The following is an 18899-nucleotide window of genomic DNA, read 5'->3' on the forward strand; positions in this document are numbered from 1 at the left end:
GCTGCTGGTGATGACAGGGTGACAAGATGGGCTTCTCCAAATCCTTGAAGCCCTTTCTACCTATGTCACCTTCTTGTGTTCTCAGGCCTTATCTTGCCATTGGGAAGAATTTATGTTACCGATTTTTTCATTTCTGATTAAGGAAATTCTTACAAGTATTAGTCTCTTTCTTGACATAAGGCAAACATCAGCAAAGCCATATTTTCTTGGCTGGAGTGTGTTGGGGCCTGGGCTGGGGTGTGTGGCAGAGTCCTTGCTCCGGTGTCCCTGAGTAATACCACTGCCTCAAGCTATCCAGCATTCCGGAAAGCCCAGTTCTTCCCTTCCTGTGTTGGATTAGCTACTATATTCTATATTTCTGTAGGAATTGTAACTTAAATTTTTTAAAAATTGTGACTAATACATAATTATTATAGAAAACTTGGAGAAAACACCAAAAACGTGAAGAAGAAAATAAAAACCACCTGAAATGATGCCTTGGGAGAACCACTGCAATGTTGTTTATACTATTACTTTTTTCTTCAAATACTATAAAAAGTAAACATGAACAATATCTCAGCATATATATATTATATATCTCTATATAAGTATTTACATATATTCTGAATAGTGAAAGTATAAAGTTTACTTCCAAAAATAAGAAAAGAAAAAAGGGGAATCTAAAATGATATGCAGCTAAAATGATATAAAATACAGCTAAAGGACATAAAGTTATATAAAAACAATCAGCTAAAAGATATGAAAATATATACAGCTAAAATGATATAAAAATAATTCTTCCCTTATACCAAAAACTGAAATATGACCATGAATTCCACAAGACGTGCATTTTGCATTTACTGGCATGATTACGAGGAGGGATTATTTGGGTTTGGCACTTTGAAAAGTGAAAGCATCCACTCAGTTGGAACCTGTCTGGTTTCTTTTTAACTTGGCAAGCATACCCGCTAGAGAGCTATGCAGTTTTTCTAGTGTCTGTACTCAAGTTTGTCTTTATTTTTGTTTTTCTAGAAGTTAAAAGTTTGACAGTCTTTCTCTGTCTCTCATTTGTTAAAACCTTTACTTAGTACCACCAACTCTCCTGTAACATTTGATTCTGTACTTGATCAGTGTTAGAAATGGAGGTTTCTGGTATACTCAAACTAGTGAAGGCACAGAAAGTATTCAAATTTAACCTCAGATTCACCATCGTTTGCAAAAGTTCTGAAAAAGAAAGTAACTCAATTATGTATACTACTTGGGTGAAACAAGTAAAGCAAAAGGGGAAAAGAAAACCCTCTCTGAGACTTCAAAGCAAAATAGGTCGAGGAACAACCTGTGAGTAACCAAAATACTTTTTTTTAGAAGTATAAGAAGTTAGATGTGGCTCTGAATGACAACGAGGTATTAAGCATATATTTGTTAAAGTAATTTGGAATGGTATTAAATACACATCTGAAGTATCCGATGGATCACTTACCAAGCGGAATAAACTCTGAGACTAAATAATTTTGTCTTGACACCAGAAGTGTAGCACCATATATTGTAAATATAAAGGCACAATCTTCAGAAGTATTTTGGAAAATTGTACATCAACATATGTTAAAGCTGTAATGGTCACTATTTCCTACTTCCTATGCCCACTGACGGATTTAAAGGCTTCTGTTCAACATTGGCTTTTTCTTTGCCGGCCATTCAGAGGCAGATTCTTACTTCACTTGTTTCTCCAGGAATGTTTTCTCACAGGTTCATTTTACTTGACTTGTACACATATGAGCTTAATGCCTGTATAATTTTAGCTGTTAGTTTAAGGTGGTTTTCAACTGACTAGAAACAAAGTGCCCATTCCCTACAACACTGCTGCAAAATTAAGACTTTACCTAAGATTCAGTATTCAAGATGGACGTACATACAAACGCAATTTGTAAATTTTACCATTAATATCCTTACTTTAGAAACTCCCCTTCCTTTCATTTGATCCAGAAGAGTCTTGTCTTTTCCAACCTCCCCTAGTTTGGAATCAGGGACCTGGAAAACTGGAAGAAAGGTGATTATGGCATTGGCAAAGCACACATGCTCACTTGAAAGTGCATTGTGGAGATAATTTGTGGTTCCACCTCCGTGTTGGCAGTGTAGATTTGCAGCCACTAATTTGGGTTTGGGATGTGTGCTCAGCCACTGGCTGCTGTGTCATGCTAGAGTCATGGGTGGGACCTAAATTTAGGGGCATGAACCTAGCCGTCAATTGGGAGGTTCTCCACGTCTAGCTTTACCTGACTCTCATCACACATTGTTTTTTTGTTAAAGGGCCTTTGTTCAGCCTATGGAAAAGGGGAGATGCAGGGTAGGTTGGGTCAAAATCAACATTCTACTTAAGTTTGAATAGACATCCTTACACTCCACATTTGTGCTATCCATTCCACCTTTCAAAGGTCAGGAAAATTGTACTCATTATTAAGTATTTTTTGGATACCTAATTTTCAAACCAGATAATCAGTGACCTGCCATCCTGGGACTTCTTAAGAACAATTTTCTTTGAGTCTGACCTGTCACTTGTACCCTCATGCTAGGTGCCATGCTATTAGGGTAAAACCAATGAATTACTGCATGAAATGAAAGCACTTATGTATGCAATGCTGAGCAGTAACATTTAGTGACACTAAACTTGCACCATGAAATTGGGGCATTATAAACCTTATTAACAGTCTCTAATTTTTGCATGCCATTTTGGTGCCTCTTGATCACTTTGGATATAAATTTTAAAAATTAACTGGTTGCATTCAACTTTGAATAAAGCTTTAGCTTTCTAAAAGAGGAAGACTGATAAGTGAATTGTTTGAGGATAGATCTTGGAGTTGGGGTGGTTTGTCTTCAGTGAGTACCAATGATTTACACGAAGAAAAAACTTGACTGCTGATGTGTGTTTATTTGCATTCGATAACATCATTGCAGTTTAAAGTTACCCTAAACAGGGTTCAAGTAGTCATAGAAAAAGGTTGGTCTGAACTATCAACCAATACAGAAATTTTGATTGATGGAAATGTTCAGACTTTAACACAATTAAGTAGATTGCCATAACTGGAAAACCATCTTACTTTGGTTCTAGCATATACTGGTTTATATAGCCAAGGATGTAGGTGCTTATTTATTGCAGTTTCATCTATAAAAAATGCTTAATTGTTCCAAAATATTTCTGGATTATCTATATTGCAGAAAGATATTTCTTTTGAGAACTGTGGTTGGTGGAGAGGACTAAACACTTTAAAAAAATGCTCCTTTTTGAAACCATTGATGAAACTTAATTTACTTGACACTGAGGTTCAATAGAGGAAAGCAGTTTGTCTTTGCTGCATTTGGGATTTGTGTGGTTTTTTGGTTAAAATTGTGTAAGAGCTACTATTCTTTAACATAGTTCACATTATTGCTTAAGAATGTAATTTATGATTTTGGAAATTATTTTTTTAAAATGGGATTCATTACTGGGAATCAAAAATGCAAAAGACCGTTAGTAATTTTTACATTGTGTTTTATAAGAAAATACTTTTATTTGTCCTTATTTTGAAAACCTTTGAGATGGCTATAACAATCTAGCAAAAATCACTATGAAATTTTTGTACGTGTTAAAATAACATTAATTGGGACCCTGCATAGAAGCGTTGCTGATTGTATGGTTTATTATTGGAAAGTGGTTCATTATTGTGAAGCACTGAGACACTCCCAATCGACATAGTATTATTTCTTTTTTCCTGAGACATTTTGAAATGTTCTTCTTATTGAATCCAAAATTTAAAAAGAAATAGATAAGCAACGCAGGATATAACTAATGCTGTCTTTCTCTCCAGGTTGTACAGATTGGCTCTAGGGAGGTGATGGGAAGGGGTAAAAAGTTTGACTTTTACTTCACGAGAAGCACTGTAGGGTGGTGGACATGGGCTGGATACTACATCTGATTTTACTCACTTCCTTTGTGGTCTTGGTGAATCATTTCCCATCTATATGCCTCAGTTTCTTTATTTAAAAGCATGCGATTAGAGCCAGTGATTTTAAAAGGTTCTTCTCACTTAACTCTATTCTAAGCCTCTGCTGGAGAACAGTCTCTACATTCCAGAGGATCTTGAAGCATGACCTGGTTGAGTCTCCAAGCCTGTTGCCACCGCCATGACTGCCCCCTCCTCTTTGGTGGTTTATCTCCTACTCTTCCTGGGTTCCCTGGCTCAGAAAATTTGCTACCACTCTTGGGAATTATCCTTGACCCTTCTCTCCCTCTCACACCCACAGCTAACCAAGTCCCACTGGTTCTACTACTTAAATAGCTTCGACTCCTTTAACTTCTCTCCATCCTCACTGCTACAGTGATGGAGGCCACTGTTGTCATCTATTGTATGTCTTACTCCATTCTTGGGCTTCTTTATTCCCCTTTCCCTTAGACTAAAGTCCAAGCTCCTTACCCTGGCTTACAAGACCCTCCTTCTGTTTGCCTCTGCCATCTCTCCTGTGCCATTTCTCCCCACTCTTCCTCTCCAGTCAACCAGCCACATGTGCTGTCCTCAGTTTGCAGAAGATGCCATCGCCTTTCCTTCCTGTGGCTTTCCTGTCCACTGTTCCCTCTGCCTGGTCATTCTTACTTAGCTCTACCCTTTCCTTTCCCTGTTTCCATTTGCCTGATCCTCTTCATCTTTCAGATCCTATCTTGAAGATCACTTCCCCAAGGGTTCCCTGACCGTTAGACAAGGTTATTTTATTTTCCCATAGCTCTTTGTGCTACTTGTGCTTTAACACATCGGGCTCGGATAGAATTCATACTGTTTAGCTGTCCATCTCCCTCTGTTAGAAGGTGTGCCCCATGAGGGTAGGAACTTTTCTGTTCTGCTCTTGGTGGTATCCTCACCTCTTGACACAGTACCTGGCACATAGTAGATATTCAGTAAATACTTGCTGAATGAATACGTGAAAGAAGGAAAGAAAGGAAGAAAGGTAAAATTCTGTGAATTTGCAATAAGAAAGCAAGCCTAGCAGGCAGCAGCTGTACCTTCTTCCTCTCTTTTCTTGCCATCATCCTCCCTACCTCCTACCCCATTTCTGTTAGGTACAGGGACTTCCCTGCCAATACAGGCCCTGTTTTAGTTATCACCTCAAAGGAAGTAATGGCCTTCCCTCTCAATAATGTTACAGACCCTGAATAGAGCTATCCATGCAAATTTTTCCCAAGTTCAAGTTCTTCATTGGTCCCATTTATATGAGAAGCGATACAGGCCCATGTTGGATCTAGCTAAACTGCATAGATGGCTTTAGATGATCTTTCTCTGCTAGCAAAAATGTTTCCAGTCCAATAAACTTCGCTTAATACTTCCTCTACCCATCTTGATGTCACTGCTGCGATATGTTTAATAGTAGTGACTCAGAGTGATTCAGTGCTAATGTCATTATTATCTTCAGTTGAATATTTATTTCTCTTATTTTGATTTCTATAAGTACAGACCTTTTGGCCCTTCCTGCTCATTTTTAAAATTGTTACAGAAGCTCTTGGTATTGGATAAGGCAGGGAGAGCTTCAAGGACTACCTTCTAGTTATAAAGATGGTCAATATCATATTGACTTTAGAAGTGGGTGAATCCAGCCTCATTGGTGCCTGTCTGTATCTGTGCTGTCTCCCCACGAGGTGATGTTGCAGAGCAATTTAAAAAGTGGGCTCCAGAATCAAAGCCCACCCCTGGAACCTTCTTCTTGCTGATTAACTCAGAGCAAGGTACTTAACTTTCCTGGGACCCAGTTTCCTTACCAATCAAATGAGGGTAATAATAGTATCTACATCTTACAGTTTTAATGAGGGTTAAATGAGGTACTGCATGTAATGTGCTTAGCATGGTGTTGGCACGTGTTCAACACATGCCAGTCATTGTAAATAGGTCTCTGGGATTAGCGTAAGACTTGCCTATTGTAATTATTTGCATAAATGGGAAAAAAAGTAGTAGTTAATTAGCTTTGCCGGAAAAAACTGGTTTAAGGTGCCAAGTGCAAAGAGCCTTGGGCTGGGAGCCGGGAGATCGTCTTAACTCTGCCACTTGCTAAGTACCCAACCGAGGGTCAAGTCACCAGCTCTCTGTCTTAAGATGGGGTTTACACCAAATCAGCTCTGCTGTCCTTTCTAATGTTATTAGCCTTTTGTGAGTCCAGGAATGAGTGGTTATTTCATTTCAAATACCTCACTAGGGTAGATACTGAATAAATATTTGCTAAGTTGAATGGAATCTGCTGACTTTATCTCTGGAATGTAGATGATTCTTTTAAAAAGCTTTTTCTGCATCTATTGAGATGATCGGTTTTTTTTCTTTTTAATAAATTTATTTATTTATTTTTGGCTGCGTTGGGTCTTCGTTGCTGCATGCAGGCTTTCTCTAGTTGCGGCCAGCGGGGGCTACTCTTCGTTGCGGTGCGTGGACTTCTCATTGCGGTCGCTTCTCTTGTTGCAGAGCACGGGCTCTAGGCGTGCGGGCTTCAGTAGTTGTGGCTCGCGGGCTCTAGAGCGCAGGCTCAGTAGTTGTGGTGCATGGGCTTAGTTACTCCGCAGCATGTGGGGTCTTCCCAGGCCAGGGCTCGAACCCGTGTCCCCGGCATTAACAGGTGGATTCTTAACCGCTGCGCCACCAGGGAAGTCCCGATGATTTAGTTTTATGATATTGAATTGTAGTGACAGAAAACAATGGTGGTGATTTTGAGATTTAAAAAAAAAAAAAAAAAGACAAAATGAAAAGCCAGAGACAAGCTGTATATCAGGGCTGTTGTAACAATGTACACACACTGAGCGGCTTAAACAATAGAAATGTATAGTTTCACAGTTGTGGAGGCTGGAAGTCTAAAATCAAGGTTTCAGCAGGGCTGATTCCTTCTGAGGATTCTGAGAGACAGTCTGTTCCATGCTTCTCTTCTAGCTTCTGGTGCTTTGCTGCCAATCTTTGGTGTTCCTTGACTTCTGCTGCATCACTTCGATCTGCTTTTATCTTCACATGGTGTTCTTTCTGTGTGCATATCTTGTCCAAATTTCCGTTTTTTATAATGACACGCGTCATATTGAATTAGGGGCCCACCCTACTGTAGTATGAGCTCATCTTAACTTATTACATCTGCAGTGACCAAGGTCACATTCTGAGGTGCTGGAGTTAGGACGCATGTCAACATATGAATCTTTGGGTGATGCAATTGAACCCCTAACAGGCTGCTTGTTCTGTCCTTTTTGTATAGCTATCCATCTCTCCATCCTTCTTTCTTACCTTCCTTCCTTTCTTCCAATAAACATTACTGTGCAATACAAGCAGATTGATAACAGACAATTTTAGAAACATCTTTGAAGCTTTACATAAATGGCCTCGAGTTAATTCTCAGCAGTTGACTTTTTAATTTGTGGCTTACTCATGACTTTTGTTTCCATTTCATTTCCTTTTTTTTTTTTTTTCTCTTGCTGCCCCTCTTACCTGACTCTTCCTAACTCTTTCTTCTTCACCCAATTCACCTACTTTTCCTTCTTCACTGAGCATTTCACTTGTTATAAATAGATAGTTCTGCCACCAGATGGTGTGCAAGGACTGGGAAAGGATTTGAAACACATTGGCCGATGTGGCAGCTTTTCAACATTTTATCTCAGGAAGAAAGTTGACATGATAAGCCAAAAATGAGATCCTGAGATTGTGTAGATTTTACTTCTCTATATACATTTTCTCTTCCTGTACTGTGCAAGCAGAACCCTGAGCTGGAAATCTTGAGAAAAAAAGAAGTTAAAAATTTTGATGAATAAGAGTTAACAGGAGACACTGATCTGAGAATAATTTCAACAGTAATATTAGGCTGAGAGGTGGAAGCAAGCTTCTGGGGTCTGAGGGCCACTTCCTCAAACAGGGAGATTCAGAAACCACAAGAAAAAGGGGAAATCTGTTGAGCGCAATAAAGCTGTAGAAAGGCATTCGTGAAATAAGGCGCTTCAGCTGTCATTTAATTCAGCAGTTTCAAATGAGGCCTGTAGCCCGAATGTAGCTCACAGACCACAGCCACTCACAATGCGCCTTGTTTGGCTTGCACAGGGTTTTGTTATCATTATTCCTATTAATTGCCAATAGTAAAACAATCCCAGTATTTCACATAATCATCCAGGTTTCAGGCTTCTTCTGGGGAAAAAAAAAAAAATCTGAAGGCCTGGCAATACTGGCTGAATGTTTTTCTTGGCAGTACCTTCTTATGGCTGAGTTGAGGCTGTCCCTTCAGTTGGAACTTGTGATTTACAGTTTGACTTTGTGTCTTCCACCCACTTTGCATACGGAACCCTCACCCTCATTGAAAATGTTGCCTGCCGCTGCCAGCCTCTGAAAGGTATTTGAATACGTGACCCTGCTCTCCTGTTTCTTAGAGGAGGAGATGAGGCCCAGAGAGGGGAGCTGACAGCTGATTCAGTGCCACACCTGCCCTGGAAGTCCCACTGAGCCCTGTTGGCCCGTGAAAGAGAAACTGGTGGGGAAAGTGTGAGCGTGACCCACCACAGAAGTGTGATGCAGTTTAAACAAAGAGTCAGGAGGGAAGGTGAAAAACCTGAACACCTGTTGTTACTCAATATAGAAAAGAAACTAGAGTCATACACAGACACACAAGTGAAAAAATGAGGAACCCCCAAGTAAACACCTTACAGGGAACTTGGAGAGAATTAACAAATACATGATCAGAGTACCACTGGTCAGCCGTCCAAAGAAAGAAGGGAACCCTAAAGGGCTACCTGCACGTTTAGGCTATCTCTGGACTAAACTCCTTATTTAAGCATTGAGAAGGTGGTTGATGAGACAGAGTGACTGAGAAGGCAAGGTAGCAAATCAGCTAGAAATTAGATGGTTTATTATCCAAAGAAACAGCAGAATGCCTTTCTGGGTACCTATGAAATGGCTGTCACAGACACTTTCCATCAGAATGTGGGGACCAATTAGTGGAAAAGTGATGGGGTAGACACGGAGTGATTCCAAAGGTGGAAGCAGGGAATTTTTTGCTTGCCTCAGTGAAGATAAATGGGATTGTAAATGGGCTGGGCTGACTCCTGGATGATTCATTAGCCATAGCAAGTATTTATTGAGAGCTTACTCTGTGCTAGGCTCCGCACTAAAAGGTAGACGTGTGATATCATCGTATCCTCTACATTACTGATGTCATTACTGTTGTCATCCCTATTTTATAGATGAGACTGAGGACCAGAGAGGTCAGGTAACTTTTCCTAGTCCACTTAGCTCACAAATGACAGAACCAGGATTCAAATGCAAACTCTCAAAAGCTGCCTATCACCAGAGTCTTCCCACGTAACAACCAACCTTCTCTACTGCCCCCCAGCCCTGGCCAAGGCCTGGCCTAGTGATAAATGCCTTTCATGTCCTGAATCCAATTTGGGTTGGCCTACTGGTAAATGCACAGCATGTCCTAGATCAAATCCGAAACAGTGGTGGAGGTACACCATTTGGACTGGGTGGCATATAACGAGTTTGGAAAAACTAAAATTTAAATTCCCAGGGAACTCCCTGGCGATCCAGTGGTTAGGATTCAGTGCTTTCACTGCCAGGGGCCTGGTTTCAATCCCTGGTTGGGGAACTAAGATCCTGTAAGCCGTGTGGTATGGCCAAAAAAAAAAAAAAATTTCCAGCGCGCAACTAGTCTGTTTCAAAGGGTCACTAAGTTAGAGGTCTAGCCAGTTGTCAATGAACCTTTGTCCTAAGAACACGAGTAAATGACTTCTGGGAAACTTTGTGGTCTGACATCATCTTATTTCCACCTGGGGCATGCTGGTAACATCTATGATAAAGGTAGATCACTAGAAGCTTAAGCAAATGACCTTTTTAGAGAGAAGGAAACTGTGGAAGAGGGAACTGGAGCCCAACGAGAAGGTGAATACATGAGGCTAGTGAAGAAGCAGTGGATATCCCTTCTTTCTACATTCTGGAAACCCCTCTGATTGGGGTTCCGACCAAAGGGAGATGCATGAGAGGCAGCAGGCTTGGAGCGTTGGTCTTGTCGCTTTCAGAGCAGGCTTAGAGGAAGGAAATCAGGCTAATTGTTAAAGGGATCATTCCTACGTGCAAGTATAAACTGTGGGACCCTGAAGGAATGAGTGCCCAGACCAGTTGTGGGTAACATTTTTTACAACTGATCTAGCAGAGAGAATAGGGCAGCTGGAGCTCTTGGTTTTTAAATGCTATTGAGCTCTTCTGGCCAGAGAACTGTTAAGCCGGACAGGATAAGCTGCCAGAAGATCTGGCAAATACAACAAGTGAGAGTTGAGTTTATTGCATCTGGAGAAAAGTAATCCCAGTTACAAGCATATGATCCCGATAAAACCCCAAACCACAGTGTTCTCTAACCCTTATAGAAAACCCAGTTCTCTACTCAGAATATTAATGCAGGGCTAGTTGCCGTTTCTCAAAATTCAACACTTCCACCAATATTTACTAAGTCCCTGTTATGAGCAAAAGGTGGAGTTAGACATGATCCAGGAAGAAACATGCAAAATGATAAGGGAATTGAGAAACCCATGGTATGAAAAGAAGTTTCAGAGGTGAACGTCTTTGCTGCACAGGTGATAGCTAAGGGGGATGTATAGTGAATTGTTAGTACATGAAGGATAGGTACAGAATCTGCAAAAACTTTTTAATCCATCCTCTCTTTTTAAAAATTATATTAGGAACAGTAAAATTCTGGTCAAATGTTATGTGCTTGAAGTAAAATCAGGACATAAAATGTATTATTCCACCTGGAAGCGAGTAAACTAATGGCACTCTTATTCATGAACTGGTACAGGTTGAAAACTAAAACTGCCTCAGATAAAATCAAATGAGAGCTCAAAACTGATAGTTTAGAATAGTTAACGTATTTAAGGATTTTTCCCTCTAAATTTCAGAGTTTAATATTAGGAGGGAGAAGGGAAAATATCTCAGAATATGTTTTTTTTTAATAAATTTATTTTTTATTTCTATTTATTTATTTTTGGCTGTATTGGGTCTTCCTTGCTGCCCGCGGGCTTTCTGTAGTTGCAGCGAGCAGGGACTACTCTTCGTTGCGGTGTGCAGGCTTCTCATTGCGGTGGCTTCTCTTGTTGCGGAGCACGGGCTCTAGGCACGCAGGCTTCAGTAGTGGCACACCAGCTTAACTGCTCCGTGGCATGTGGGATCTTCCCTGACCAGGGATTGAACCCGTGTCCCCTGCACTGGCAGGCGGATTCTTAACCACTGTACCACCAGGGAATCCCCTCAGAATATGCTTTTAATGTCACTGTCAAATATAGGCATTCCACCATCCCTTATTTATTTATTTTTAATTCCTTAAAAAAATTTAAAATCCAAGTAATATAGGTACATAGTTAAAAAAAATCAAACAGACATATAATTTATAATGAAACACAGCAACTCTTTTCCTTTACCACGTTGTTCACTTTCAATAATTGCAGTCTTTCTTTGGGTAGTTATGTCTATATTTCTAAATAATATGCTTATGCTGACAAGTTTCTACTCCTAATTCTTTACATTGTCTCCTGCCTTCCTGTCATGGCAACTGGGCATTTACTTCCTTCTGCTCACAGGCGTATTTCCTCACTTCTCTTTCTCCCAAAGTATTTATAAGGATGATGATTTCTTGCTTGTATCATTTCTTTTTCTGGAGTTTATAAATATTTTTTCCACTGGCCTGGTTTTCTATGTATCTTTCCCTGTTTTTTCCCACCAATGCACTAGCAGATCTTTCAGATGGCTATCAATATTTTTTTCCAACTGTAAAAAGAAATGAAATGATCAATAAATTCTAGTTCTCCCTTCCCCTTCCCCTTCTCCAGCCTCCACCACTTCTGTCTGGAATGGTTGCTTTCTTGGTCTGATATGTGGCTGTCACTCTGGCCTTTCCTTTCAGCATCATTTTGCTTTGGGTTCCCTGTGCCCTAGGTAACCATATCTAACTCTTTTCTACTCTTTGCTCAGAGACGTCTTACAGCGGCTTCCTAAGAAAGATATACTGAGTGCAAATTTCTTTATCTTTCTCTCTTTATTTTTAGTCTTTGCAAGCATGAAAATTCAAAGGTCACTTCCCCTCTTTCACTCGATTGATAATTTGGTTGGGTGTAGGCGTGTGGTCTTCCAATAAATGCAGGTGAGGAGTCCAATGCTCTTTTGTTTTGCTTTGTTTTTTAAAATTTTTATTTCTTTATTTATTTGGTTGTGCTGGGTCTTAGTTGCGGCAGGTGGGCTCCTTAGTTGTGGCATGCAAACCCTTAGTTCTTCCTCTCCATTATCTCTGTTGTAACTCTCTGGATTTTGCACCTTCTGGGTTGACCCCTTAATAGTTTTATTTTTTCCTCTAATTTTCCATCTGTTTTTCTGTTTGTTCCGATCTCTTGGAGAATCCTCTGACTTTATTTTGGTTACCATACTTTTTAATTTGCAAGAGTTTTCTCTCTTTTTCTCCCAGTAGAATGCTGTTTTTGTTTTATTGATATAGGAACTCCATCTTCTTTGAACTCTGAGCATATTCATGTTCGTGTGTGTGTGTGTGTGTGTGTGTGTGTGTGTGTAACAGTTTGTCCTGCATGCTTTCTTACTGTATCCAGTGCTTACTTTTTTTCTATTTGTTTTTTTCAGTCTCTTTCTTTGACATTAGAGACTATTCTCAAATGTCTGGTAATCCTCTGCTCATATTTAAAAGTGGGTGCTAAGATGCTAATAGGCAGTTCTGAGGGCGTAGTCAGGTGGCCTGGAAAGCTCCATTGTTAGTACCTAGAGGTCTTTTCTCTGCCATTCAGTGTCTCCAGAGAGGAATCATTCCATTTCCTGATTAGGAGATGGGTTTTTTTATACAACAAAGTTGGTGGTAGAGGTGCAGGAACATGTTTCTCTCTTAGTGAAGATACATATATAGCTTTGCAGGCTCTGAATTACGTTTAAGATCCAGGAGGGTTGCAGGTGTCTCTAAATATTTCTCCTTACGGTAAGGTCTCTGAGAGCCTTAAGTAGAGAAGAAATATGGCATTACACAAATTTGAGCTTCTCAGGTTGAGTAAACCGTGCCTTGTTTGGATCATCATTGGCAGCTGCTTGCTGTCCATTACCGACTGGGGGCCAGAGGAAGCCGAGCTAAGAGGTGCTTCAGCTGCATGACCTCCACTAAATTTCTGTGCCCTTGAATAAAGCAGCTGGGAACTTACTGAGGAGTGTGTGTATGTGCATGTGTGCTATGTGTGTACACATGCGTGAGTGTTCTCACTTAGCTGTAATCCCCTGGAAATGCCACAGGTGGTCCATGCCAGCCACTCTGTAGGTAGACCTTTAGCCAGTGTCCCTGTTTTTAGAACTTTGTGGAGCCATGGTACCCACAAGTGCTGCCCTCAGGCTTTCTCTGGGAGAGTTGGCTGGTTTGTCTTTGTAATCTGCCTCTTAAGCTACGATTTTCCTTATTTTGCTAAGTTAGTTATCCCTCTTCTGTCTCCTTCTATCTTCCAAAGATTTGTTGAAATCTCTTGGCTGCTATCACATCCCCTGTCATTCTTCTTGTCTTTGAGGGTTAATGCATTTAAGAAAATTCTACTATTGTCATTTTAGTGGCATTTTGGGAGGTAGAGGAGATAACGCCCTGTGGTTTAATTCAATATGTTTACTTTGGGTTTTTTTTTTTGTATTCTTTATCACAATTAAAAGCGCTTCAAGGTAAAGAACCAAGTTTTACGTTGTAGGTTCGTAGTGCACAGAGTAGGCACTCAGTAAATATGCGTTGCGTGAATAAATGATCTGTGCTCTAAGGTCTCTAAAATACAATTAATTCAGCTGCCAATGTGATTATTTCCTCTGCTATTGTCTCAGGTTAACCTTGAATGAGGGAGGGGAGATCTCGGTGAAATCAGATGCCCACCTAAGGCCAGAGCATTTGGGCCAAATGTAAGAAGTCAGGCTTGCTCATCACACTTCGTTGGATGTTATGGTTGTTTCTGGAGTTGGCATTTCCCAGGAGAGGATTACCGATCAGCCTCTCCATTATTCCTTTCTTGCCAGCACTATTATTGAAACAAAATGCCTGGGTGTTCTGAAGTCAGTTGAAGTTTGTTTATGACATCAACTTGAGTTGAAGTTGGCTCTTTGTAAATATTGGGAAAATAATCCAAACCCTCCCAATTGCCTGTTTCTCATACTCTCAAGCTAATGCTAATCAAAAATGGTATTTGATTAACCTCTTGAAACATATTATCCAAATATGCCTTGAATGACTAAACTGATAAATTGGATACAATTAATTGCTCGAGGTGATGAACTCCTGTGAATCACTACAATTCATTCCGCCAGTTTTCTCATGCTACACTGTTAACTCTGGAGAGGCAACAGACACCAGACACACAGGAGCGAGCTACACTTCTTTTCCCTTAGAGCAGAACTTGAGAGGATAAAATCTGTCAACACTGTCTTATGCAATGCAATTATTGGATAAACTTGAACCTGTTTGTTACTTCTTTTGAATTTGAAACACATTTTTATATTTTAAATCGCTTCATGGATGTGTGTATTATGTTCCTGATCATCCTTTCTCTTTGAATTCATTGTTAGAATGAAAAAGAGTTATTTGTTTATTTTCTACCTTGTTGAGCCGTTTAAGAAGGCAGGCACTTGATCTTGAGGGAAAGTTGCAGTAGAAGGAATAGAAAGTAATCCATAATTAAACTCAGCAATAGTTCCAGCCACTCACTGGAGCTCCTTGATCTGAGCTCCATAAATTAAAAGTGACATTTATCTATGAAGTAATCCTGGAGGAATTGTAACAATGATGGTTTTGAAATCTGATAATAGAACCAATAAGAAGAAGACATGAAACCAAGGTAATTTCTTCTGGAAGGAAAGGACTCCAGGTACACTTTAAAGTCTGTCTTCAAGTATTTGAAGAGTTTCTTATTATTTCGAGGGTAGTGATATATTGTCTTTTAATCTGCTCTGTGGATAAAATCAGGGAAAATCGGTTTAAATTGTAACAGAAAAGATTTAGGTTAGATGTGAAGAAGAAAATTTTCTGACAGGAAATGCAAAGTAAGCACCAAGAAAATGTGTGGATTTCATTTCTCTAGCAAAGGTCTGACCAGTCACTAGAAATGGGATTGAATAGTCTTAGCCGCTGGTGATAATCCAAAAGCTGAACCTTGTTCTCAAGATCCTGAGGTTTTATTATTCTATTCCCATTCAATTGTGTACTTTTAGAATGTCACTTTTATGATGATCTCTTCTTGGCAGCAAAAAATACCTTTCTCAATATGATTCTTAGAAAGCGGTAGCTGTGTTTCATTATTGAATTATCTATACCTGTGCTGACAGTGAAATGTGTATTTAAGAAAATGCTCTGTTCTAAACAGATGCTTCAAATTCCGGACTGAGGGTGATTTTTCTTAAAGCTGCTAGTTGAGCAGGGCTTTTTAACTTGCTTTCTCTTCACTTGCCATGTCTTGGTTTTCAAGTCCTTATTAACAGATGTTTCCTTTCTAAGAAAGAATGTAGTTTATTAAGAAGACCTCAAATTCTATAGGCTGGGGTAGGGGATGCTCTGAGGAAAGAGCCTGGTTTCTGTTGGTCTTTGGATATATCCACCTACTGAGTTTGTATGATTTGTGCTGTGACATTCAGAGCCAAATCTCTTTAATAAAAAGGGTTGAATATTTTATTTGTAGAAAGTTTTAAAATTGTAATTATTTTGGCTCCTAGTATATATTGTTCCCTCCATGACACAATTAACCTCAATAATGAATTTTATTTTTTTTAAAACAAAACAAACAGGCAACAGGATAAATTATGATTCTAAACTTGATCTTCTCATACTGTGGATTGAGAAAACTTAATCTCATGAAATAAAGATCGGACCATCTGACAATTTCTGAAAAACAAATCTTCCATACCTCCCAGGCTCCACAGTAAATTTCTACAGCGTCTTCTATTCATGTAAAGCTTTCAAAATTCATTGAAATAGGAATGTGCATTTCAAATGCACACTTTGAAACTTAATTGAAAATAAAAGCAGGTTTCCTCCTAATGTGGTCAACACACTATTTAAATTGTAAACATTTATTGTGATGCCAAACTGTATCTTGAGATGGTTGACTCTAAAACTCTCAGCCAGGTATCCCACAAAGTGGAGTAAAGAGCTTACATTTGAGACTTAGTTTGAACTTTGAGAAAGGTGCCAAGAATGCCCAGTGGGACAAGGACAGTCTCTTTAATAAATGATGTTGGGAAAACTAACATCCACACACAGAAGAATGAAATCGGGCCATTATCTCACTTCACATACAAAAATCAACTCAGAATGATTAAAGACGTAAATGTAAGGCCTGAAAAAACTATTAGAAGAAAACCTACGGAAAACACTTCTTGACATTGATATTGACATTGACGTTGATCTGGGCAATGATATTTTGGATACGACTCTAGAAGCACAAGCAACAAAAGCAAAAATAGACAAATGGGATTGCATCAAACTAAAAGGCCTCTGCACAGCAAAGGAGACAACAAAGTAAAGAGACAACTTATGGAATAGAAGAAAAATTTTGCAAACCATGCATCTGTTAAGGGTTTAATACCCAAAATGTATAAGGGATTCAAACAAGTCAATAGCAAGAAAACAAATTATCCAATTTAAAAAAAAATGGGCAAAAGACCTGAATAGACATATCTCCAAAGAAGACATACCCATGACCAACAGGCGTATGAAAATATGCTCAATATCACTAATCATCAGGGAAATGCCAATCAAAACCACAATGAGACATCGTCTTACACCTGTTAGAATGGCTATTATCAAAAAGATAGGAGATAAGTGTTGGTGAAGGTGTGAAGAAAAGGGAACCCTTGCACACTGTGGGAATGTAAATTGGGACAGCCATTATGGAAAATAGTATGGAGGTCCCTCAAACAATTAAAAAATAGCAAAACCGGGCTTCCCTGGTGGCGCAGTGGTTGAGAGTCCGCCTGCCGATGCAGGGGACACGGGTTCGTGCCCCGGTCCGGGAAGATCCCACATGCCGCGGAGCAGCTGGGCCCGTGAGCCATGGCCGCTGAGCCTGCGCGTCCGGAGCCTGTGCTCCGCAACGGGAGAGGCCACAACAGTGAGAGGCCCACATACCGCAAAAAGAAAAAAAAAAAAAAAATAGCAATACCATATGATAGTACTTTTGCGTATATTTCCAAGGGAAATCTTACTTCTGGGTATATTTCCAAAGGAAATGAAATCAGTTTCTCAAAGAGATATCTGCGCTCCCATGTTCATTGCAGTGTTATTCACAATAGCTAAGACATGTAATCAACCTGAGTGTCCATTGACAGATGAATGGATAAAGAAAGTATGCTGTGTGTATGTGTATACATACGTACATACACATACAATGGAATATTATTCAGCCTTAGAAAGAAGGAAATCCTGTAATTTGTAACAATGTGGATGAACCTAGAAGACATCATGCTAAATGAAATAAGACAGGCACAGAAAGACAGATACTACATGATCTTACTTATATGTGGAATCTAAAAGCATCAGACTCACAGAAGCAGAGAGTAGAACAGTGGTTACAAGGGATGGGGAGGTGGGAGAAATGGGGAGATGCTGGTCAATGGGAACAAAGTTGCAGTTATGTAAGATGAATAAATCTAGAGATCTGGTGTACAGCATGCTCACTATAGTTTATGATACTATATTGAATGCAGGAAATTTGCTAAGAGAGTATATTTCAGGTGCTGTCATCATACACACAAACTGAGAACTGTGTGGGGAGATAATATGTTAATTAGCTTGACTATAGTAATCACTTCGCCATGTATGTGTATACCAAGCCATCATGTTGTACACCTGAAATATATATATAATTTTTATTAAAAAATTAGAATATGGTCCCCTTCTAGTTTTCTCACTTTTCCCCCTTGCTTCATCCTTATTTCCTTCCCTTACTTCTCTTCTTTATGTCTATATTATCATTTGGTTTCTATACTTGTGATATGAAGCAAGAGTATAATTTTTAAAGTAAACCCTTCTACTGTTTTTAACTTTTTTTTGGCTTGTGAAGGAAGAATTTAATATTTTCTCAAAAGAGTTCTATTCTGCCTTGATATATATTTAATATTTTCTCAAAAGAGTTCTATTCTCACTATGAGTCTGTGACTCGTAAAAGAAAACTTATCTCTCTCCTATAGTATAAATAAGCTATGTTTGTGGTGTGTGCATTTCTTTGTTCTTTTGGGGTTAAATGTAGTTGTCAGAGGGGATAGTTTTCTTGCTGGTAATTATTTTTTTCCTCGGTTCAGAATAATCCTTTGTAAACCCTGCTGCTGTATTTTAATATCTATGGTAGAATGATTTGGCTGACCAAATTCTGGTTTTTCTTCTCTCCTTTATTTGTTCTAGATTCATTTCATATTGCTCTTCAGTCGACAAGGGAAATTACGGCTGCAGAAATGGTACATTACTCTCCCTGACAAGGAAAGGAAAAAGATTACCCGGGATATTGTTCAGATTATTCTCTCTCGTGGTCAGAGGACAAGCAGTTTTGTTGACTGGAAGGAGCTAAAACTTGTGTATAAAAGGTGTGAGTAACTTCATGAGAACTGAATTTCTTATTACTATTTGGTTTGTTGAGTCCTGAGCTTTTTAGACTGCAACACCAATTCTATCATTTACTGAAATCTTTGAAGGCCGGAGGCCAAACGTTTGTACCAGTAGGCTAAATAGAAGAGAACTCTCATTCATTGAAAGGCTTTCCATATGCCAGGACGGATTCTAGATACTTATTCTAGATACTTAATTTATGTGTTGATAATGCACGCATGCATTCAAGAAATTATGAGCATCTATTATATTTCCAGCACTGTTCTAATGACTGTGTATACAGTAGCAAACAAGACACAGAACAT

At 39.3% G+C, this 18899-nt stretch overlaps 1 protein-coding gene across 1 annotated transcript in view; it reads left to right on the top strand.

Annotated features, from left to right (window-relative positions):
• The window catches only part of AP1S3 (adaptor related protein complex 1 subunit sigma 3), a 55567-nt gene that overhangs the window by 18876 nt on the left and 17792 nt on the right, over positions 1-18899 (top strand). Inside the window, exons 2-3 of the mRNA XM_089916311.1 lie at positions 12035-12129; positions 18394-18572. Of these exons, the coding sequence (XP_089772437.1) occupies positions 12124-12129; positions 18394-18572 (185 nt within the window). The 5' untranslated portion in view covers positions 12035-12123. The remainder of the gene's footprint in view (positions 1-12034; positions 12130-18393; positions 18573-18899) is intronic.

The sequence above is a fragment of the Delphinapterus leucas genome, chromosome 8 (assembly GCF_059928025.1).
Source record: "Delphinapterus leucas isolate spDelLeu-1000000601 "Yukka" chromosome 8, BTC_Dleu_Yukka2, whole genome shotgun sequence".
Classification (NCBI taxonomy): domain Eukaryota; kingdom Metazoa; phylum Chordata; class Mammalia; order Artiodactyla; family Monodontidae; genus Delphinapterus; species Delphinapterus leucas.